The sequence below is a fragment of the Erpetoichthys calabaricus genome, chromosome 2, assembly GCF_900747795.2.
Source record: "Erpetoichthys calabaricus chromosome 2, fErpCal1.3, whole genome shotgun sequence".
In the NCBI taxonomy this organism is placed as follows: domain Eukaryota; kingdom Metazoa; phylum Chordata; class Cladistia; order Polypteriformes; family Polypteridae; genus Erpetoichthys; species Erpetoichthys calabaricus.
The window spans coordinates 192,499,128-192,523,318 of record NC_041395.2 but is presented as its reverse complement, the minus strand read 5'-3'; the positions used below and the strand labels follow the sequence as shown (position 1 = coordinate 192,523,318).

The 24,191-nt window shown below is 39.8% G+C and overlaps 1 protein-coding gene across 1 annotated transcript in view; it reads right to left on the bottom strand.

Moving 5' to 3' along the window:
- Positions 1-24,191, bottom strand: part of uggt1 (UDP-glucose glycoprotein glucosyltransferase 1) — a 234,292-nt gene that overhangs the window by 108,011 nt on the left and 102,090 nt on the right. The window contains 3 exon segments of the mRNA XM_051921917.1: positions 218-337; positions 10,059-10,209; positions 17,710-17,801. Coding sequence (XP_051777877.1) covers positions 218-337; positions 10,059-10,209; positions 17,710-17,801 — 363 coding nt within the window.

Here is a 24,191-nt window from a genome sequence, read left to right as displayed (position 1 = left end):
TAATGTTTTTAGATTACATGAAGCCCAAAAGGATGAGCTACCTTAGAAAAACTCTTCTAAGTAAGTCAAATTGTATACTAAAATTGGTATTCTGTCTCTTATACAAAAATACTATATAACACACCAGAAAATCAATGCCAATATTATAATTAAGAACAGGCTGAACACTAACTGCACAACGTTAAAGCCAGAAATATTTTTAAGTCATTTAGCTTACAAAATTATGAAAATTCTTTCTGATCTGTCGAATAACTCCAGGAAAGGTGGGTCGCAGGAGCTCCTGCACACTAGAGGGCCAGGAACTGTATCTGGTGTCAGTCTCAAGGTTATTAATCCACTGTAAAATATAAAATAAATAAAACATCTAAAACCATGTGAACATTATGTTCTATTACTTTATTAATACAGAGTTTAACTATTAGACTGTACAGTCTTAACACTAAATAATAATAATAGATGAAAAATACAAATCTGCTTTAATTTTATAGAAAAACTTTAGGTAACAGTGTTATGTACAGAAGATTTCTCAAGCTCCCAAGAAACAATTAGACAACTACTAAATGAAAAACAAGGAAAAAGTATTAGTATATAACATATACAGTAATCCCTCCTCCATCGCGGGGGTTGCGTTCCAGAGCCACCCGCGAAATAAGAAAATCCGCGAAGTAGAAACCATATATTTATATGGTTATTTTTATATTGTCATGCTTGGGTCACAGATTTGCGCAGAAATACAGGAGGTTGTAGAGAGACAGGAACGTTATTCAAACACTGCAAACAAACATTTGTCTCTTTTTCAAAAGTTTAAACTGTGCTCCATGACAAGACAGAGATGACAGTTCTGTCTCACAATTAAAAGAATGCAAACATATCTTCCTCTTCAAAGGAGTGCGTATCAGGAGCACAGAATGTCACATAGATAGAGAAAACAATCTCTAGCAAACAAATCAATAGGGCTGTTTGGCTTTTAAGTATACGAAGCACCGCGGCACAAAGCTGTTGAAGGCGGCAGCTCACACCCCCTCCGTCAAGAGCAGGGAGAGAGAGAGAGAGAGAGAGAGACAGAGTTTGTTTTTCAGTCAAAAATCAATACGTGCCCTTCGAGTTTTTAAGTATGCGAAGCACTGTGCAGCATGTCGTTTCAGGAAGCAGCTGCACAAAAGATAGCAACGTGAAGATAATCTTTCAGCATTTTTAGACGAGCGTCCGTATCGTCTAGGTGTGCGAACAGCCCCCCTGCTCAATCCCCATACGTCAGGATCACAGATAGTCAGCGCAAGAGAGGGAGATAAGTAAGCAATCTAGCTTCTCAGCCATCTGCCAATAGCATCCCTTGTATGAAATCAACTGGGCAAACCAACTGAGGAAGCATGTACCAGAAATTAAAAGACCCATTGTCCGCAGAAACCCGCGAAGCAGCGAAAAATCTGCGATATATATTTAAATATGCTTACATATAAAATCCGCGATGGAGTGAAGCCGCAAAAGGCGAAGCGCGATATGGCGAGGGATCACTGTACCGGTATTTACGCGTGTACCACGCGCACATTTTTTCCCAAAAATTAGCATTAGAAAATCAGGTGCGCGTCATACACGAGTAAATTTTTTTCTGTAATGTTTACTTCTTCTGCTTGGGCTCGCTCGCACGTGCACTCTCTCTCTCTCTCTCTCTTAAACAAAAACTTTCGTCATGCAACAAAAACAGAAGGGTATTTCGCGGAAAATGTGCCCTAAACACTTCCTATACAATCACAATGTGCGTCGTACACAGGGCAAAACGGTTTTCATGATTTTCTTTGTAAAAATTAGGGTGAGCGTCTTACACGAGGGCGCATGGTACACAAGTAAAAACGGTAATTAATATCTATCTATCTAACAGAAACTAATGTAGCAAGTCCATTTTATAAAATTAAAATCCATATATTTGGAAATTTGCAAAACCTAGGATATGAACATAAAATGAGAAAAAAAAAAAAAACACAAATTGTATATATTTATATTATCCATTGTTTTAAAAGCATGACTGCAACTTCGCAGTTTTCAAACTAGCTACTGGTAACCATGTCCACGGCAGTGAAAGTTTGCTACATGTGTTAGAAATGGAACAAGGTGAACAAAGAAGACAGACTTCTTTAACACTCGAATTACCAAAGCCTACAAAAAAACTCGCAATTCCGGCCCACCTTATATCCCTTCGCACACCTCCGTCAGCATCTTTTGTCTTGTAAATGTGTCAGTCAACACAAGCAGCAAGCAACCTGCTATACCATCCCCCCCATCGCCGCAGAAAGGGCAAGAAGTTCTCCCAGTTCAAACCTTGATTATCTGGGAGTGAGCTACCTAGAGTTGTACAGGGTAAATAACTTCATGTGTGTTCCATATCTACAACAATCTATGTAAACACATCGTTATCGCTGATGGAGAGATGCGAAGAGATTTAAGGTGGGCCTGAATTACGAGTTTTTTCATAGGCTTCAGGGATTCTAGTGTCAAGTTTAAAAGCAAAATTATGATAGTTACTTGTGTTCTGCACATGCAACCCTCAGATACGCAGCTAACTAACAACATCTTCAGCTATCAAGTATCACATTTACAGTAAACACTTTAGATGCAGACTTCTGAGAGTATGATGAATTCAGAGATTCTTCAATTAAAGTAACCACTGTGTGCACCCATTTTTCCTTGTACTCGTTTCAACTATGGATGTGCAGAGTCACAACTTTGAGTATTTTGGCATACCTGTGCCAAAGTCCCAAAAACCCTTTCTAGGGGTACTCCTTTAACACTAGAATCCATGAAGCCTACGAAAAAAATGTGTAATCCCAGGTAACCTTAAATTCCTTCACACCTCCTCATCAGCGTCTTTATCTTGCAAATGTTGAACGCATAACTAAAACAGAAACTTTTTCATCTTACTGTAACAATGACAAAATGCAGATGTAAAGTGTATAATGTGTGAAGACTGAAGTCCGAATATCAAATAAACATTTTCACAAAAGGCTCTTTTATTCAAGAATATACCCAAAGAAATAAAAAAATCATTCAATTTACATGTTGCTGTCAATGAGCAAAATCCCAAGCCCAAATATTAGCCGATGTGTCTGTTTGAAACATTTTCACAAAAGGCTCTTTTATTCAAGAATATACCCAAAGAAATAAAAAAATCATTCAATTTACATGTTGCTGTCAATGAGCAAAATCCCAAGCCCAAATATTAGCCGATGTGTCTGTTTGAAACATTTTCACAAAAGGCTCTTTTATTCAAGAATATACCCAAAGAAATAAAAAATCATTCAATTTACATGTTGCTGTCAATGAGCAAAATCCCAAGCCCAAATATTAGCCGATGTGTCTGTTTGGCTGGTGCAGAGGTAACTGTTGTCTTGTAACCAATAAGTTGTGAGTTAGAGTACGGGTTATCCTCGTTTTGAGTAGTGAGCTACTGTTATATAATAAAAACATATATTTGATTTCAGTCTATAACACCTGGTGTAAATTTTTGCTACCTGTAAAAGATATCGCTGAAGGGATAGAAGCAGACACACAAGCACTGGTGAATAATTTCTTCTTGGTTTCTTGCTGTCACTTGAATTTTTGGTTACTCAGTTTTATTCTTGAGTAAAAGCACACTTGTTTCGTTATCTGAATGACATCAGATCTGTCTCGGCTTCTCACGCGCATGCAAACACACATCCATGCATGAAAACATCATTATTTGAAAGAGCTATGTCATATGAACATGAGTTGTCAATTCAACATCGTGTAAGTTTTCCAGTCTTGGCCAAACTCCACGTTATGGTGCACGTTACTGAAAATGCAGACAGACTTCTGCTTTTTGGGTGCATACACCGTCAGCATGGCAATGCAGGATCTAAAAACTAATGTGGAGAGTTGCTCGTGTTCTGAAGTAACTTTAGCTGGAGGTGGAAGTTCCACTTTATTTATGGTGCCAAGCAGAGTTGTGTTGCAGTGCAGCAGTCTATTAGACAGCAAAAGCGACATGAAGAAGTTGTCTGTTGTTACGGTTCTCCCTTTGTACAGAAATGGCTCCTTAACCTTTATAGCCAGAATCTCTTAAAGTCTTTCTTCCAGGGGTTGGGGGCATGAACGTGACTGAAAGAATAAAACTGAATAAAAAAAAAATGGCAACTTTACAAGCAGTTAAAATTTATACCAGGTGTTACAGACTGAAATCAAATGTATGTTTGTATCATATAATCTGTACATACAAAAAGGCAAAGCCCTCACTGACTCCCACTTTCCATATAGGTGGGAAGCTGAAATTTCGCATGCTCTTTCCTTGCAGTGTACTTACAAAAGTTAGGTATGTTTCATGCCCTATTGCAATACCCAAGGGGGGGAAATAGGTGTACCCCATAAACTATATATATAGATAGGGTAAACCCCTCCTCACTATTTCTGCGACTTCCAATATATTTAGGAAGCCACAAATATCCCATGCTCATCCTTTACACTGTACTTACAAACATTAAGTACATTTTACTTTGCGCCATGCCCGTAACGAACTTTCAAAAAATAACATCTTTTTGGTGGTTCCCACCATTTTGTCGTAAGGAACTTTCAGAACTGACCACTCCTTTTGGCGGTTTCATTCCTTATTTACATTAACAGGAGATTTATTTCACAGCAGAGACGCACAAGGGCCGCCCCCGGTCCCCCTTCCTTTTTCTGCACGGCCACTGTCCATGTACCTACCACGTGGTTGGCTCCCTGCTTATATACATTAATGATATCCCGCACTCATGTGCCTCCTCACTCGCTTCCTTACTTTCCTCAGCTGTTCGTCGTGCTCACTGCTCCCTTCTTCTTTACTCCTCCGCTTCAAGCCTATTATTGTTCACCTTCCTTCACGTATTTCTGCTGGTGACTCCTACCTTTTCATTTACTCCACCACTTCAAGCCTGTTATTGTTGGCCTTGCTTCACGTCTTCCACCTAGTGACTCTTGCCTTTTCGTTTACTCCACCGCTTCAGGGCTGACATTGTTGGGTTTCCTTACTTCCTCATGTCTCCCTCCTCGTGACTGTTGCCTTTTCTTTTACTCCACCGCTTCAAGGCTGTCATTGGTGCTGACTTCTGCTTTTCATTCCCTGCTCCACCGCTTCTCGGCTTCCTTCGTACTTTCTTTCTCAACGGGTGCAAGTTTACCCTGAATAACATGTCTATTCCAGTGATCACCGTCGATCACAATTTCACCGACCCGTACCCAGTGGTTTCCATGCCCCGAGATTGCACCTGCCTCTTCCATTCTCTCTCTCTCTCTTACTTATTGCATGGCCATATCAGTCACAGCCTTGATATCTGCAGAGACATTGTGTTTTATGTACTGAATGACTGGGACAGGTTCAAGGTGTGGTCTGATGACGATACAGGAGACAATTATACTACACAGGACCACTATAGCAGTGAAATGCTTAAGCTCTCAACCTATAGTTCTGCATGTCAACTGATAGCTGCCGCGGAATTGTTTCGTTGTCGTTTTCAAGTGAACAATCTCTATCTCCTGGTGAATACCTTACAAACCCTTATTAAAAATGTTTACCCCAACCTACGAAATCTGTATGAAAAGGACATCTCATGGTTGAGGGAGAGAGCTATTCTAACACCACAAAATGACATGACTTCACATATAAACACCATTTTACTTCACCAACTAACTTCCGAAACAAAAACATATAAGGCTGTCTAGTTATAGAACTAGAGGATGCGGTGCACTATCCGGTAGAGTTTCTTCACAGTCTTAATCCTCTGGGCATGCCTCTGCATACTCTACTTTGAAGGTCGGCGCACCAATTATGTTACTATGAAACTTACAACCACCAAAACATTGTAACAGCACCAGGCTTCAGATCAAATCTCTGCACAAGAACCTCATTGAGGCAACTGTCTTCAATGGAACTGGCTCAGGGGAGACTGTATTTATTCCTTGCATCCCTTTCATACCTTCTGACTTCCCATTCCAATTCAAACGCCTCCAATTTCCTGTAAGGGTCTGCTTCACTATGACAATATATAAGTCACAGGGCCAGACTCTAAAAAAGGTCGGCATTGACTTGACACAAGATTGCTTCTCACATGGCCAACTGTACGTTGCATGCTCAAGAGTAAGCTCAGCAGACAGCTTAGTCATTTTACAGCCTGAGGGCAGAACTGCAAACGTTGTTTACAAAGAGATCCTTACATCCTAAAAATGTGCATTTCTCATACACAACATTTACAATCAAATTAAACTCTTTACAATCATAAAATTCACTCTCAATACTAAAATAAGCCTACGACAATTACATTGACAATCATGTCACATTATTTTTAAAATGTTTCCTTTTCATAACTTCTTTAACACACTATTTCTCCACTGTGAAGCACGGGTATTTTGCTAGTAGTAATAATAAAAATAGCACCTCACTACTCAAAATGTGAAGAATCTGGGCTTGAACCAGAAACCTCTTGATTAGGACGCAGCAGTTCTTACCTCTGCACCAGCTGAGCAGACATGTCAGTTTGATGTAGATTGATATTTGGACTTGGGTTTTTACTCACTGACAGCACCATGCAAATTGAATGATTTCCTTTGGTTATATTCTTGAGTAAATGTGGGCTGCATCAGGGGTGGGCAGGAGGAGGAGTATAGGGACCTAATCAATGACTTTGTTAAATGGTGCGACTCAAACCACCTACACCTGAACACCAGCAAAACCAAGGAGCTGGTGGTGGATTTTAGGAGGCCCAGACCCCTCATGGACCCCGTGATCATCAGAGGTGACTGTGTGCAGATGGTACAGACCTATAAATACCTGGGAGTGCAGCTGGATGATAAATTAGACTGGACTTCCAAAACTGATGCTATGTGTAAGAAAGGACAGAGCCGGTTATACTTCCTTAGAAGGCTGGCTTCCTTCAACATTTGCAATAAGATGCTGCAGATGTTCTATCAGACGGTTGTGGCGAGCGCCCTCTTCTACGCGGTGGTGTGCTGGGGAGGCAGCATTAAGAAGAAAAACGCCTCATGCCTGGACAAACTGGTGAGGAAGGCAGGCTCAATTGTTGGCATGGAGCTAGACAGTTTAACATCTGTGGCAGAGCAACGGGCGCTAAGCAGGCTCCTATCAATTATGGAAAATCCACTGCATCCACTAAACAGTGTCATCTCCAGACAGAACAGTAGCTTCAGCGACAGACTGCTGTCACTGTCCTGCTCCACTGACAGACTGAGAAGATCGTTCCTCCCCCAAACTATGCAACACCTCAATTCCACCCGGGGGGATAAACGTTAACATTATAAAAAGTTATTGTCTGTTTTTACCTGCATTATTATCAATCTTTAATTTAATATTGTTTTTTTGTATCAGTATGCTGCTGCTGGAGAATGTGCATTTCCCCTTGGGATTAATAAAGTATCTATCTATCTATCTATCTATCTATCTATCTATCTATCTATCTATCTATCTATCTATCTATCTATCTATCTATCTATCTATCTATCTATCTATCTAAAAGCACAATTGTTTTGTTATACCTTTTGTGAAAGTGTTTATTTAATATTTGGACTTCAGTCTTCACACATTATACACTTCACGTCGGCATTTTGTCATTATTAAAGTAAGATGAAAAATTTTCTGTTTTAGTTATGTGTTCAACATTTCCTCGCAGGAAAGTGAACGGAGTCAGCGTCAGGTGCCCTTTCAATGTAATAGGAACCAGAGCATAGAGAGAAGTGTGCGCAATGCAACAGGTAGACATGTCGTAAATGTAGAAAGGACGGTCCTTGTGTGTGTGTGTGTGAGAACTGTTAACATTTGAATTTGATGATTGCATATAGCGCTGAACTGACCTCTCTGTACTATTCTGGAGTACAAAAGAAACAGCACCATGCAGCAACATGGAGACTGGCAAGACCGGGGAATAAAAAATACACGGTCACTGATTACAAGTGCAAGATGTTATGCGAATGAATATGAATAATATTAATAATGTTTCATCCGTGCCACAATGTTTTCCAAAATGTACTACACAGGTCAAAAAATGAATAATTCCAAATATCATATATACCTATGTCTCTTTTTTTTTTTTGCCAGTGCGTCTTTGACATCATTGACCATAAGGTGCATACTAATTCAGTGTGAACAGGAACACTCAATTAAACTGAATAAAAAAAAATCAAGTGACGGTGAGATACGAAGAAGGCAGATTCACCAGCATTTGTGTGTCAGCTTTTATCCATCCAGATCAGAGAATGTCCAGTTCCTTTGCCTTAAAACACCACTCACATCTACAGTTATTCCCAGTTTCAAATAAAAACTAACAGCATCAGATCCCTGGGGGGCAGTAGTATGTATCGTGATTGTGACTAAGAGAAAAAAAGTTAAAGGTAACTTTTACAAGTACTATAAATGTACACCGTCTGTTACAGACGCAAACCAAATGTATGTGTGTACTGTATAATATTAACAATAAGAGCAGCTCACTACTGAAAACGGCAAATATAGGAGTCAGTCGGGATCGAACCTGGAACTCTTGATTACAAGTCAGCAGATCTTACCACTACGCCACGGAAGCTGTTGTATCGTTCTTGAACCTATTGTGAAAGTGTTTATTTGATCTTTGGACTTCAGGCTTCGCACATTGTATAGTTTATGCCAACATTTTGTCATTTACTACTAAAATAATAAAAACGTTTCTGTTTTAACAATGTGTTTACACAGATTATTGTAGAAATGGAACACACATGAAATGCATTTGTTCCAAATAACGATCTATTATTTCCACTCTAAAACTCCAGCACTTCACTCCCAGATAAAGGCATGAGCTGGGTGACTTTGTGCATGTTCTGCGGTGGTGGGGGGATGGAATAGTAGGCTGCTTGCTGCTTGTCTTTATCGGCAAATTTACAGGACAAAAGACGCTGATGGAGAGGTGCGATGGGATTTAAGGTGGGCCGGATCTATGAGTTTTTTCATAGGCTCTGGTAATTCTAGTGTTAAGTGAGATAGCAGTTATGGAAATCTTTTTTTTTAGCACACCAGGAGCAATGGGGAAGATAGAGCAGTGTTTTCCAGCCATTTTTCTGTGGTGGCACACTTTTTATAACCCAACAAATCCCAAGGCACACCATGATTCTACCAAGTACAAAACCACTAAATGTCATACATGTGCTAAACTGTCCAGAGGGTCTTGACATCAGAGACTCGATCAAAAAAATCAGTTTGGAGACTATGAGAGTCGCTGGCGAACATGCACCCCGGCAACTTGACCCTTGACATGTCTCCTGGCTGCTACAGTGCTCTCCAAGTGCTGTGTCTGCCAAACAGCAATCGCAAAGCTGCTTTTATGTCGGCTATCTAGGTAGTCCTGTCCTTCTCAGACAGGTCTCGACCATCTGAGGACCACCCAGGGGCACTAGATTATTATTTCCACAGCACACCACTTGGAAAAAACTTTATATAAAGTATAATTATCAAGTCGATGTTGATTATGAACAATTGAGGAGGGTGTTTATGCAGTTTTAACACAATTATAATGTATGCTGATTCAGGAACTGCTTATACTTCAATTAAATCAGTCTAGAGCGGTGCATTCAAAATATAGAGTCGATTTGATTGTTTAGTTTTAATTTGACACATCTGTGTTTTATTTACTATGCCAATTTCAGAATTAACAAAATATTTTTTTGTTTTTATTTTTGTATATTGGCCTCACTTTCTTATTGCCTTCTTTTCAATTTAGTTTTTAGGAAGGCATTCAAATTCAGGATGTACTTGATTAAGTAGATTTTTGTGAAAAGTTCAGGTTTAAGGTCATTGTTTAAGTTTAAGCTATCCCATTACAATTTTTTTTTAATTCCTTTGTGTTAATTCTACATTATTTTTGTGATTCAGTGTGTATCTGCTTCATGATTTAAGTACTTATTTTAAGATTACATGTTTTAATGTTACATGCCATTAATCACAATTAATTATATACAATTTTGCAATTAATTAGTTAATTTTTTTTAATCGATTCCCAACCCTATAAAAAACTAAACCCAAAGAAGACACTCACATAAATTGCTGAGTTCCGGATATCCACAGCATAGTCTGCATCTGAAGGCTGAACATTGAGTTTCAAAATGTCATGAATAAATGATGTTTCTATCAACAAACTACGCAGACCTTCCATTACGTGGGCTTCACTTTGCAAAACATCAAAAATACTGTAAAGAAGGAAAGAAACCTTGTAACAGAAGCTGCATATACATGGAAACTTCAGATTTTTATTCTTTAATAAACTCAGAATGGTGTACTCAAGAGAATAACTTCAAACAGAGTAATAGACTATTTCATAAGAAAAGGTATAAAATATTGACAAGAATTACAAAGCAATACTACTAGGTCAGCTTAAAAGAACTATACAAAAACTGATTAAACTATTAAAATGTAAAACTGCTACATCAAATACTAGGTTATTAAAGTTAGAAATTCTAACATTCCAAAATCTAAAGAATTACCTATTACAAGCGTTCTTCCACAGAACTAACAGACATGCAGACATTTGATGAAAATGGATTGTGTATTAAAACTACAGAGATCCTAGTTTAAGACTGTCCTTTGTTTAAGCCAAGCTTTGCCTGTAATAAAACTTTGACGGCTTAAAATTTTGAATTATATCCTTGAATGATAGTTCAGCTTCAAGTGAAACACATCTTTGCTTGTTTATGGACTATTTTGCAAAATTCCACTACTAAATAATGGTTGCTGACCTCTGCTACAATCCAAATAAATTCAATCTTTTCAGACATCTATCAAAAATGGGCATAATAAAATTGACTAGTTGACCTCATAACAAACTCCAGATAAAAGTGATCATATGCATACTATTATGTTAACAGAACAAAACACAAATAAATGTGGTGAGCAATTTTCCTGAAACTATTCCATTTTCCCACCAACTAAAGAAACTATGTAAAACCAAGTTAAACCCACTGCCTCTTTTATTTTCATTCCCTTTTTCCTAAAGGTTTATGCAACCTCCCATTAATGCTTATGGTTTGCTTGTCTTGTAATATAAATGGAATCTACAGGAATTTCTTCAATGAGGCTGTAGTAACATTAATTGTTTTCCAATAATAGTCATTAACCTCCTTAGCGTTGCATTTTATTACAAAAAAACATGTAAAAATTATGACTCAGGCGCCGCCGCGAGTGGCAGCCTTTCCAGCAGCTCTGTGTATGACTTTATCTTTTTACCTTTTTTCTGTATTTTTCTCTATTTCACTGTCAACTCCTACCACTTTCTTTTATGTGGACTAGTTCCCTGGACACTTTTTACACTTTTTTACTACTCTTTACTACTTGGAAATGGATTTTTACACGCCGAGTCTGGTCTATTCAAGTAGCCAACTTCAAGCGCTGAGAACAAATGCCCGAGCCGGTGTGGTCCCCTATTTACCTGATGAGGTAAGAAGGTCGTATCGTGGCAGCAGAGCCGGCGCTAAGATAAAAGCCAAGTGAAAGTGGCGATACAAACCTTCGGTTCCTTCTGTGATCCTGGGAAATGTGAACTCGCTACCAAATAAGATCGACGAACTGGCTGTGCTGGTGAAAAATGTCAGGACCTACAGAGAATGCAGTTTGTTGTGTTTTACTGAAACGTGGCTAACAACTAACATCCCAGATGCTAACGTGGAGATACCCGGGTTTAGCACAGTTAGAGCGGACAGAGATGCAAGTACCTGTGGAAAGAACAAAGGAGGTGGACTCGCACTCTATGTCAATACAAGATGGTGCAACTCTGGACATGTAAACGTTAAAATCTCCTCTTGCTGCAGGGACATCGAACTGTTGGCCGTAAGTTTGCATCCCTATTATTCTTCTTCTTCTTATTATTATTATTCACCAGGCTAATACAGTGAACCACTTTAAAAAACTGCTGAAAACACATTACTTTAACATGGCCTTCTCATAACTTCACTGTAATTTAAATCCTGATATTCTGTATAGCCAATTCATTATAATAACTATTCATGGTGGCTCTAAAATCTATACTAACTCCTACTCTCTCTTCTGTTTCCTTTTCCGGTGTCCTTTTGGTGGTGGCTTGGGCCACCACCATCTACTCAAAGCACCATGATGCTCCAACAATGATGGATGGATTAAAAGCCAGAAGTCTGTATGACCATCAGCATCAAGTGACTCCATGAGAACCCTAACTACAAAGAGGACTATTTCATTTATGTTAGGTAGAATGCCCAGAGGGGACTGGGCAGTCTCATGGCCTGGAACCCCTACAGATTTTATTTTTTTCTCCAGCTTTCTGGAGTTTTTTTTTTTTGTTTTTTTTGTCCACCCTGGCCATCGGACCTTACTCCTTTTCTATGTTAACTAATGTTGTGTTATTTTAATTTCTTATTTTGTATTTTATTTTTCTTTTCTTCATTATGTAAAGCACTTTGAGCTACTTTTTGTATGAAAATGTGCTATATAAATAAATGTTGTTGTTGTTGACATCGAACTGTTGGCTGTAAGTTTGCATCCCTATTACTTGCCCAGAGAGTTTGGACACGTCATTGTTGTTATTGTTTACATCCCTCCTCGAGCAGATGTGGAGATAGCGAGTGACATCATCCACTCAGCTGTTACTAAACTGCAAACGCAGCACCCTGAGGCACTTGTGCTAATTGCTGGAGACTTTAACCATGTAGCGCTGGACAAAACATTACCTACCTTCTCCCAGTATGTGGATTGTAACACCTAGGGAAATAGGACTATTGACCTGCTGTATGCAAACGTTAAAGATGCATACAGCACCACACTGCCTGCGCTTGGGAAATCAGATCATAACCTGGTTCTGCTTCAGCCTCACTACAAACCAAGAGTGAGAGAGCTACCTACAACCACACGCTCATTCAGGAAGTGGTCCCCTGTGGCAGAGCAGGCTCTGAGAGAATGCTTTGGAACTACGGACTGGGATATCCTGCAGGGGTCACATAGTGAGAACATTGAGGAGGCTGTTGACTGCACTACTGATTACATCAACTTCTGTATGGACATTGTAGTTCCAGTAAGAACAGTACGCTGCTATGCTAACAACAAGCCATGGATTACAAGTGACATCAAGGGCCTTTTGAACCAGAAGAAAAGGGCTTTTAAAGGCGGTGATCAGCATGAGCTCAAGCGCGTGCAGAAGGAACTCCGAGTCCAGCTCAGGGCAGCGAAGGAGCAGTACAGGAGAAAGCTGGAGCAGAAGTTGCAGAACAACAGCATGAAGGAAGTGTGGGATGGGATGAAGATCATCACTGGCTGCAGCTCGAAGCGGGGTGCCACCATCGAGAGAGATGTGGAAAGAGCAAACCAGATGAACAACTTTTTTAACAGGTTTGACCACCCTAACACATTCTCACCTCAGAGTACTGCACCTTCCAACCATCCTTCTGTTGATACCAGCATAAGAGAGAGTCTACCCCAACCCACAATTACAGCAGCCCAGGTCAGCAGAGAGCTGAGGATACTTTGTACCAGCAAAGCAGCGGGTCCAGATGGAGTATCGCCACGACTGCTGAAGGCCTGTGCATTGGAGCTGGGGAGTCCTCTATAGCGCATCTTCAACCTGAGCCTGGAACAGGGGAGAGTCCCGAGGCTTTGGAAAACATCTTGCATCACCCCCGTCCCAAAGATATCACGTCCTAGTGAGCTGAACGACTTCCGGCCTGTCGCTCTGACATCACATGTGAAGAAGACCATGGAGAGGCTGCTGCTTCACCACCTAAGGCCACAGGTCCGCCACGCCCTCAACCCTCTGCAGTTTGCATACCAGGAGAAGGTGGGAGCGGAGGATGCCATCATCTACATGCTACACCGATCCCTCTCCCACTTGGACAGAGGCAGTGGTGCTGTAAGAATTATGTTTCTGGACTTCTCTAGCGCCTTCAACACAATCCAACCTCTGCTCCTTAAGGACAAGCTGACAGAGATGGGAGTAGACTATCTTACAGACAGACCTCAGTATGTGCGTCTCGGGAACTGCAGGTCTGACATTGTGGTCAGCAACACAGGAGCGCCGCAGGGGACTGTACTTTCTCCAATCCTGTTCAGCCTATATACATCGGACTTCCAATATAACTCGGAGTCCTGCCACATGCAAAAGTTCACTGACGACACTGTTATCGTGGGCTGCATCAGGAATGGGCAGGAAGAGGAGTATAGGAACTTAATGAAGGACTTTGTTAAATGGTGCGAATCAAACCACCTACAACTGAACACCTGCAAAACCAAGGAGCTGGTGGTGTATTTTAGGAGGACCAGGCACCTCATGGACCCCGTGATCAACAGAGGTGACTGTGTGCAGAGGGTGCAAACCTATAAATACCTGGGAGTGCAGCTGGATGATAAATTGGACTGGACTGCCAATACTGATGCTCTGTGTAAGAAAGGACAGAGCCGACTATACTTCCTTAGAAGGCTGGCGTCTTTCAACATCTGCAATAAGATGCTGCAGATGTTCTATCAGACGGTTGTGGCAAGCACCCTCTTCTACGCAGTGGTGTGCTGGGGAAGCAGCATAAAGAAGAGGGACGCCTCATGCCTGGACAAACTGGTGAGGTAGGCAGGCTCTATTGTAGGCACGGAGCTGGACAGTTTGACATCCGTGGCAGAGCGACGGGCACTGAGCAGGCTCCTGTCAATAATGTAGAATCCACTGCATCCACTAAACAGTATCATCTCCAGACAGAGGAGCAGCTTCAGCAACAGACTGCTGTCAATGTCCTGCTCCACTGACAGACTGAGGAGATCATTCCTCCCCCACACTATGTGACTCTACAATTCCACCCGGGGGGTAAACGTTAACATTATTCAAAGTTATTGTCTGTCTGTATACCTGCATTGTTATTATGCTAGCTTTTTGTTTGTATACCACAAATGCAAACTAAATGCACTGTTAAACCAGATGACGAAAAACTGTATATTTTTGTATTATTGTTTTTCTTACCTCCACAAAACGGGATAGAAAGACAGTTCTTGATCTGCACGATCTACACTGCCCATCATGCTATTGTAGTCGACCACAGCACAAGGCTTTGTAACCTGCCTGTTGCCTTTTGCTTGTACAGTGACCGTAGCTGCATTATGTACAGTGCTAAGAAGACAAACATCTTTCTTGTCTTTCCATTTCAGCGCAAGCACTTTATTTACCCTTTTGCCAAGCTACTAGTGCACATCACTGTAATTTAGCTCTGCCAGTCTTCTGGCATGCCATGATGGTTGGGACACACTGTTCCATATGCATCGGTATTACTTTGCAGCAAGATTTCAAATAGCTCTAGCAAAGTATTAAAATTGTCCATGGTTGCACAGTAACCTTGATCCTGCAGAACATCTATCAATGTCTGCACCAATGACATAGCAACGCCACAGTGATTGTATTTTAGATCAAACATTGTCCCTTTCAATGTGTACAGAACCGAATTCAAAATGTATCCTGTTTTAGATACAAAAAGCTTGTAAAACTTTATGCCAAATCTTGCTGTTTTTGATGCAATGTACTGTATCCATGACAGTCTGCACTTATAAGTCATGAGACTTTCATCGATGCCAACATCACGGTCTGGAATGTAAATGCTCTGAAATTTTGCTACAATGGCCTGGCATATCTTGCAAATTTTCTTCAGTTAGGGTGCTGGATGGGTATTCTCACCAAAGTCTTCACTGTTGGTAAAGTACAGATATTTCATATTAGTAAAAACCTGCACTCAGACATAATTTCTCCTAAGAACAGCAGCACTGACAGCACTTTAACAGCCTTAGTGATTCTCGGTTCTAATGCTTACACAAGACGCATTTGTACAGTTCCCCGAGTGACACTTGGGGCTAACACTTTTAGCATGGTTTTTGCAGCCTGAGTAATGCTCGGGTCTAATGCTAAGGAGGTTAATCAAAGTATTTTGGTTCAGAAAACTAGTCTACAAACTTACTTCGGTGGTTTGAATTGATCTGTCTTATGTGTTACTCACTTTTTGTTCAAAATGGAGTCACAAGTGGCCAACAGGTGAAACTTAAGCACTTACAGTGGTTTAGGATGATGACAAAAACGTATAATAGAAAGTAATAAAGAAAATGAGAAAATTGTAATAAAAAGGGCAATTAGGTTACAATAAGTTGTCCTATACCTTCCCTTCTATTTGTGATTCATGTTATCACTATACAAGTGCTTGTAACGAAATATCATCTGTAACAAGGTTATCAGCCAGACTGTTTCCTGGCATTAGCAGAATTGTGGTACTACAGGCCTCTTTCTCAACTACCATTTAGGTTTATAGTCTTTGTAACTATTATGGCAGAATGAATGAAGCTACACATACAATAGAATTGCCTTTTTGAACCACTCAAGACTAGTTACATGACTAGACACAGCACCAAGACTGAACCTTTTAAAGGATCAACAGGATGATCTTATAATTGCTATTTTGTCACTGCACCATTTCATACACGTTGCTTTGTTTATGTACAAGTGATCTGGATTTCTTTAAACACAAGATGGATTCAATTTAAATATTTCTTAAAAGTAAAATTTTTATGTAAACCAAACATATTTTCAATAGCTCCATGTCCATCCTAGTAAATACATACAGTACTTTTAATAATCTTAAAAACTGCACTTAACTTGTTCATAAAGTTTTTCTAGTTTATGACCTTTAACAACAAGAACAAACTGCAATGGATGCTTCAGCTTTCAGTTTTTCTACATCCAAGCGATAATGAAAAACATAACTGACCACCGTGCTTCTTTATCTGTGCTTGAACAATATTTTGGGGCATAGCATTTTGCATTTCTGATCTTTTACTTCAATGTGCAGAAACTTCTGTCCAGTTTATAACTACCGAATTTCAATTCAACTGACTTCAGAAGTTAAGATAAACCAATTATTTGTAATTAATTCATATATGAAATTACTGGCATAGGATGAATATTTTTGTACGACATTGTCTCCTAATTTGAAACAGCTACTCTTTTGTTGATACTACATACTAAAACTATACAATATTTTGTTGCGTTGTAACGATTGTATCCGCTACACTTCACTAAGTTTACACTGAAAAATTATACTGATGATTGCAGGTCAACCTCAAACTGCCTTCATCCCATTCCCATAGCGCAGAAAGATGACTTATAAAAATAAAAGCGATATTTACTAAACCACACAGAGAAAAGATGCAACAAAAAATATATAATTAATACATTTTCTACAAAACCCCCACTTCGAATATATACAATAAACACAAAGCATAAAATTATATATCCAAGAATTTTCCCCACCGTCCATTCGATTTAGTCTTTGTTCTGTTTTCCTATTTCCCCATAGTTCAATTCCTTAGATACGACAGTCCCAGAATAAAAGATTTACGGCTCACACTTTTTTCTTTTCTTCCTTCTCTTCCTGAATTTCGCGCCCCTATTTAAATAGTGCGTCCGTTTCCATGGCACTCCTGGATATCGCAATGACAGCCCTGTACCTCTCAAAAGCTCCTCTCTATCCAACCCGCCTATCTTATCTTCCGTATGCTCAAACGACAACGGGATTTTACATAGAAAGAAAAAAAAAAAAACATATACATTTTTATGTGGCAATGCTACAGCGTAGATGGTAGAAACGAATTACAAAAGGTCTTCTCAACTTGAAAAAGAAGCCAAATACCAAGTATTCTTTTCCCCAACTTACCTAAAGATATCTTGAACTTCCAAGTCAATATGAAGACCATTGATAAAAAGTCCAGAGTCTCCAGGCTGAAGGCCTAAAGTTCCTTTAAAGTACTGAAAAGCAAAATATCAATAAAATACATTAGAATAAAAAATGAATATGTCTTACTTTATATGTTAATAAACAAAACATGCATAATTTGACTCTAGCATTTAAAAATAAATGCATATATGCTATAGGGCAGGCATGTCAAACTCACTACCATTGGTGGGCTGCTTCGACTGCCATACGTGCGTCAGCGGGCCGTACTGTAACAAATACTATTATACTATTATACAATGTTACTGTAGCTTTCTTTCCAATACTGAAAACTTTAAAAAATGTAACACTTAAAGTTTAAAGAAAAGCAATTTATTTCCATGCAGTCTCCATACAACAGTGTAGAATTAGAGTCTTAACCTCTTAGCTAGGTCCTTATTATATTACTAGGCTCACCCGCCTTTTAAGGCGACCGACTTTTATCCTCAATTTGTGTGCGCTCCATGTGTACATCAGGCATGTAAGTGTAGGGAATGAGAACATCAAAGTGCCCATTCATAACATCTCCCGAAAACCTAAGTTTTTTTATCCCCTCGAGTGCCTGTCCAAACTTGGAGTGTAGGACTCCATAAAAATATACTTGAAACTCATTGGGGAACAACTCTCCCGCTGCCATTAGCTCAGAAATGGTACTATAAGTTTGAGTCTTTGACATTTCAGTGAGATACTGAAGCTCATTTGTATAAGAGATTCCTGACGGCATCATTGTAAATGGCTGAAACTTTGACCAATTACTTAAAACATGTCGTACAATGTCAGCCCGAATCTGTACAGCTAAAGACGGAGTTTCATGCACTACATAAGCTATAGATGAGAATAAGCAAGCACCATTTCCCCTGATATTTCCTACGCGGTGAGGCATTTGTACTCCATCAACATTAATTATTTCCATAGACATAATTTTGTCTATTTTTCCAGCGCATCGCGCACAAAAGCAAGGGAACGATGGGAGCACCAGAACTCTGCTCACATCGCGTCGCTTCGTACCGCAAGCCGCAAGTAGTAAGTCTGTGATAAGCGGAATACCACTATGCTTTGCACTCATGGGACGGAAGGACAATCCCGACCGCTTTTATATAGTGTCTTGATGATTGATATTCATTATATTATATTCATTGCTTATATAGGAGCCTTACAGTGTGAGATTTATTTCTTTTGTCCCGACACTTGGCATCTCTTTTTAGTAACCAGTTCGTCAATATCAGGCTTGAAATCTTGTGCAGCTGCAACTTTTATGAGGGATGAAAGGTGCTCGACGGTAAGTCTAGTGCGATGTGGGGTTTTGGTAGCTTTCATTAACAAAAACAATTGCTCACAAAGGTAAGTGCTTCTGAACATTGACAGTACTCTCGATGCCAACTTACAGATCTGCACATACGAGGGTGGCAGGTAAGCATACAAGCCTGGCACACCAACTTCGTTGTATTTTGCCTTCAGAATAGAATCTGACTGCACTTCAATCAATTCCATTTGGATATTCTCAGGCGCATTCTCAACGTTGTAAGAGAACAGCACAATGCCCTGTTTGTGTGAACTGAAATCACGAAAATGCTCACTGAATTCATTGCTCAGTAATTCAAGTTGGAAAACATATCCTCCAAAAATCAAATTTTACTTTACTAAGTTTACTTCAAAGTTTATATTGTAAAATATGCCGATATATCGGATAAGCGGGAGACAATGGATGGATGGATGAATATGCCGATATGCAAAAAGCCACCTGACCTACAATAATTTTACAAACTCAAAATCACAAAAATATGTTAATAAACAACTCACCAACTTCTCGCGTCCACTTCAGATCTTCAGCTGTAGTCTGCACTAACTGTTCGTTACAATACTAGCACAAAATTACATGAAACTAGAGCAAAAAACGTGAAAATATGCGGGCTATTACTACTCGTGATGGTCAGTTCTGCCCAGTGGCCAGTCTCAGCAGCCCAGTCAATAGTGTAGCCTTAGCAGGGGCGGCTCTAGGCTCGTGGCGGCCCTGGGCAGAGAAAGAATCGGTGGCCCCTTCGCCTGGCAATGTCAATAAGGTATCTTATGCACGGCGGATGGCCACGTTCGTTGCGGACACTTCATAGCCGCCTCGTGCTCATGACACGCTTCTATATACGCGTGTCCGTAACTTGAAAAACAAGTGGCGGCCCATGATATTCTCATTACGGCAAAACATTATAATACTTAATATAGCTTACTGCTCCGACTCTAGCGACATTTGTAAATACAGTGTACTAATTAACAAGAAACAGAATGTTTTTCGGCCACATTGCCGTCAGCTGTGCCGTTATTTTCTCTTTCTGTTTTATATTCAAAATATATTGGCGTGGCGGCCCCTGGGATTTGGCGGCACTGTACAGGTGCACAGTTTGCACATGCCTAAGGCCACCCCTGCTGCAGCCTAGCACTTCAGTTGTGACGATACGGCTCATTACCTCTGGTCAAGGCTCGTGGCTATACTAGCAGATGATGTTTCCGGTACCGTAATGCCATGGGAAAACGCGCTTTTGTCAGAAGGCAGAAGTAAGAAAAGTCAGTAAGTAACACCGAGGATGCAGAATGATTCAATCACAAACGATAGTAATCATTTTGTACAAGTTCAGTGCTAACTAGGATCTGTTATGCGGGCCGCGTGTTTGACATGCCTACTATAGGGCATATGAACAAGGCAATCTCATACTGGTAATATAATCATAAGTATCTCTTACATTTTTGAGATATGACTCTATAGAAAGAGAAACCCTTAGGGCTTATTTATACTTCATGCTCAGAACGCGTACGCACACGCATCATAGATGTCACTTGTTCCCAGCGTTCATTTGACGCGTCCTCTGAGCAGGTCCTCAGAAATGAACGCAATGCGTGCGTGAGTTGCAGTACCAGCAAAAAGTCGGGGGCGCACTTGTGACATGTGACAGAAAGCCTCTATGCGGATCCTACGGGATCAATGTGCGTGCCTTCAATGTTTGATGAATGGTTCGATGTGGTGAAGCAAAAGGTCGACAATACAGATGCATTCATGGTGCTTTTATATTCAAGCGTCGCATATTCCTGATCGTAATGGCACGATTCATTTTAAAAGTCTCACACGATCTTTTGTGCAGTCTTTTTTTTTTTTCTGCCACTTCCTCCTGACCTGTAAGCAGTGGCAAACAGCAATAGATCGCCACACAGAGCACATTACATTTATGATATTCCAACTCTCTGCACATTTAAGAATCCTTTGATTTATACTTGATATCACTTTCATGATGAAATGAATTAAAGTATGTATGTTACATTTTACAGATAAATCATTAATTTCGTTTAAACAATAAATACTGTTAATAATTACACACATGGGTGTGACATGGAGGCGGAGCAGTAGCGCTGCTGTCTCGCAGGGAAGTCACTGGTATTCTCTGCCTAGAGTTTACATGTTTTCCTGCTGGGTTTCCACAGTATGCATGGATTTCTTCCAAAGATATGCAGATTTGGTAACACTAAAGTGACGCCAATGTATGTGAGTGCTTGTATTCAGCTTGCGGATGAGCTGATGCTCCGTCCAGGGATTGTTTCTGCCTCGTGACCAATGCTTGCTGGAATGGAAACATCCCTGGATTGATGGATTTAATCATTAAACATCCTTTTCAGAGATATTGCGGTAAGGTGTCCTCGGAATTTAATGGCTGTTGCAGGCAATTCACAACACAGAGAAGCCGAATCTGTTCTCACCGTGATAATATCTTGCACTGCCACCTGCTGGATTCCTCCAGATTTACGTAAAGTACGCGCACAAGTATAAACAGTAAAACGCTTGCGTAGCAGGAGCGTCCCCTGGAGCATGCGTCGCATCTCGTGAAGTATAAACCCGGCCTTACAGACTGCTTTGGATAAATCTCTTCCATTTTTAACTGCAGTGGCAGTAAACACACACAAAATGTAATCTTTTCAACCTGAACTGTAATCACTTTTCTTCAAGTCACCCAAAATTTACAAAATATGTAAATGTTACCAAATTTCATATTAATGTAGACATGTTACATGTTTTTGTACAAATACTCTTGTTTAGTGCAAGTTTTAACCTAGTTGCATTAACCAGTTCAAAGTCAAGAAAAGATGCAGTAAAAGTGTGCCTTGCATGTCTAAATGTGAAAGCTTAAAAAAAAAAACATTTTTAATTTCAGGAAGACAAAAAATTACAAATTGATTTTACATACAGAAAGGTGGCAAAAATGTTTTTTTTTCATGGAAATTTAGTATAGGAGTCAGGTGGGAAAAGTTTGTTACTTAATGCAAACAGAATTGTATGCATCTGAACATCTGCAAAACCAAGGTTATTGACTTTTGCCACACCAAATAGCTTCTATGTCTGGTCACTATTCAAGGAGTGGATGCAGAGATGGTCGACTCACACAAGTACTTGAGGGTCCACAATAATGACAGGTTGAACTGGTCTCAGAACACAAAGGAACGATATAAGAAAGACCTGAGTAGGCTCTTTTTCCTTAGGAGGTTGTGTTCCTTCTGCGGTGGGTTGGCACCCTGCCCGGAATTGGTTCCTGCCTTGTGCCCTGTGTTGGCTGGGATTGGCTCCAGCAGACCCCCGTTACCCTGTGTTTGGATTCAGCAGGTTGGAAAATGGATGGTTGTGTTCCTTTAAGATCCTTCACATCTTCTGTAACTCTATGATGGCCAGTGTGATTTTCTATGTTGTGGTGTGCCGGGCTAGAAAAATCAATTTGAGAGAGGCCCACCGAATCAACAAGTTAATTAAAATGGCAAGCTCAGTTATAGGACACATTCTGGACTCCCTGGAGTGCCATTATGAAGAATGCTTTACATCCTCTCTCTGGCACACTAACCCTGAATACTTTCAGCCAACAAATTATTCAGCAGAAGTGTGTCAAGGAATGCTACTAGGGCTCCTTTATAACAACAACAAAAAGCCTCACTGCAATTGTGATAGCCAAGGCAGAACTTTTCTTTTCCTTTTAATTTTCTTGCTTTATAGTCATTCTAGTATGTGTTCAGACCAAAGCGTGTGAATATATGTATTCATTTACCTAAATATGTATTTATTTTTTTAAACAGCTTCTGAAAAGAGCCAATTTTCCCCTGGGGAAAAATAAAGTTGTACCTATCTAAAGTGCTAATCGAGTCCACATAGTAGTAGACATATTGCCTGCCAAGCACTGTTCATGACTCATCAGATTGACACAAAGAATATAAACCACACTCAGACAAAACAATACAAGTCCCATCAATTTAAAACTCACAACATATACAGAGGGTGGAGGCATACAACTATAAGTGAACCATATCCGCCTGTGTTCACATTACTATTTATACACCAATATACCACAGCCATGGTGATGAAGTTTCTGCATGAACAGGTCATTGACATACTGTACTACCTCATGAAGATATTGGGGTGGAGCCAGAAGACAATATATATCAAAAAATATCCAAACAGGACAGCTTGGAGAAAAATGACGATTATTGTAAACACAGTGGTGAGAAAAGGGATCAGGTGCAAGACAGACATTTACATTAAAAAACGGTGTTACTGTCTGATCCGAAGCACAGTATGAAAGAAGACTGGAAAGCAGAAGAAAATGTCATACAGATGACTCCAATTGGCTACTTCATATGCATCAGGAATTTTTTAAACTTTCCAGCTCATCTTTCTGCAAGCCAGTTAGAATATAATCATTGACATGACACACCCATGACTACAATGCAAGCTAACATGTCGAGAACAATCTCTACTAAGTCATGGGCACATATAGCCCTTCACCACATTCTACATTATTACTGATATCTCCATCTACAACTCCTTTGTGATATGGAGTAAGCTGTATCATAAATGAAAGACAAGCAAAGGGAACTGGAGGAAGTAGTTTTTGGAGGAGCTTGAAAAAGCAACAGTATATTCTCTCCTGTAAACACTGTGGCACATTCACCACACATCATATGCTGGAGTGCTTATAAGGGCTAGAAAGCATTCTGATCATGACCAAGCTGAATTCTTACATCCAAACACACTATCCAAAATGAAGATTTGCAGTCGCTTACCTGACAAAAATGAATGCAAAGCTAGCATAGCTTGCAGTATCTGTGGAAGTAACATTTACAAGGCAGCACATTGAAATTTCAATCTACTGTCATTCTTGCAAGGAGTATAATTTGCTAGTGTAGAAGAAGGAGTATGCAATATTGGCAAAAAGTTATATATCTATAATAAATTATTATATCTCTATATTTCAAGATACAAATCCAAAAGGCAATAAAATACTAATCATAATTTAACTACAGGGCATGAACATTAGTCTGGATAAAAATAAACTGCTCTGCTACAAGATGAATTGTGCAACATACAAGCAAGAACAAAAATCTAACATGCTGTATTATTGTCTAGA